Source organism: Egretta garzetta, unplaced genomic scaffold (genome assembly GCF_000687185.1).
Source record: "Egretta garzetta isolate BGI_Z169 unplaced genomic scaffold, ASM68718v1 scaffold923, whole genome shotgun sequence".
Classification (NCBI taxonomy): Eukaryota; Metazoa; Chordata; class Aves; order Pelecaniformes; family Ardeidae; genus Egretta; species Egretta garzetta.
The window spans coordinates 31658-32754 of record NW_009259193.1 but is presented as its reverse complement, the minus strand read 5'-3'; the positions used below and the strand labels follow the sequence as shown (position 1 = coordinate 32754).

Genomic DNA, 1097 nt, shown 5'->3' with positions numbered 1-1097 from the left:
GCGGGGGGCGGGGCCCGCCCGGCTCGCCACGCTGATGAGGGCTCCGGCAGGGGTGCTGACGGGGCGCTGCGTCCCCTACAACGGGACCCTGCGCACCTGCGAGATCCGGGGCTGGTGCCCGCCAGAGGTGGACACTGTCGACGTGTGAGTGTGACCGGGGGGGCCGCAGGAGGGGCAGGGCTCCGTGCCCCCTGTGCCGTGGTCCCCAGGAACACCCCCCTCTTCCCCCTCCCCCAGACCCATCATGCTGGAGGCTGAAAACTTCACCCTCTTCATCAAGAACAGCATCCGCTTCCCGCTCTTCGGCTTCGAGAAGTGAGTGGCAGCGGGGACAGGCAGGGGGCCCGATGTGGTGCGCCTGGCTGGGCAGGACTTCCCCACGCTGGCGGCCACCGTGAGCCAGGGGCATGGGGAGGCAGCGGGGGGGACACACACGAGGGGACATGGGGATGGGAGATAGGGGACGTGGGGACATGGGGGCGTGGGATGAGGGGACATGGGGATGCGAGACAAGGTATGTGGGGACATGGAGATGTGGGACGAGGGGACATGGGGACATGAGACAAGGGACATGGGGACATGGGGGTGTGGGATCTGGGGACACAGGGGGGTGGGATGTGGGGACATGGGGGTGTGGGACAAGGGGACACGGGGACATGAGACAAGGGATGTGGGGACACAGGAATGTGGGACGTGGGGACACAGGGGTGTGGGACGTGGGGACATGGAGGTGTGGGACATGGGGATGTGGGGATGTGAGACATGGGATGGAGGACACAGGGACATGGGATGTGGGGACATGGGGACACAGTGGTGTGGGACTTGGGGACACGGGACGTGGGGACACAGGGATGTGCATGTGGATTGGGAGGTGGGACATGGGGATGTGGGGTGTGGGGCGGCAGGGACACGGGGCCGCGGGACGTCAGGGCTGTGGGCGCAGCTCACGCTGGCGGCGGGGGCAGGGGGGGGTGCTGGGCATCAAGATTGGGTGGGTGTGCGACCTGGACCGCGCCTGGGAGCGCTGCCTGCCCCGCTACTCCTTCACCCGCCTGGACGGCCTCGCCCGCGCCCCTGCCCCTGCCCCCGGCTACCAC

At 68.5% G+C, this 1097-nt stretch overlaps 1 protein-coding gene across 1 annotated transcript in view; it reads left to right on the top strand.

Moving 5' to 3' along the window:
• The window catches only part of P2RX3 (purinergic receptor P2X 3), a 5028-nt gene that overhangs the window by 2969 nt on the left and 962 nt on the right, over positions 1–1097 (top strand). The window contains 3 exon segments of the mRNA XM_035891352.1: positions 1–144; positions 238–394; positions 966–1097. The exon segment at positions 1–144 is cut by the window's left edge and continues 18 nt beyond it; the exon segment at positions 966–1097 is cut by the window's right edge and continues 1 nt beyond it. Of these exon segments, the coding sequence (XP_035747245.1) occupies positions 1–144; positions 238–394; positions 966–1097 (433 nt within the window).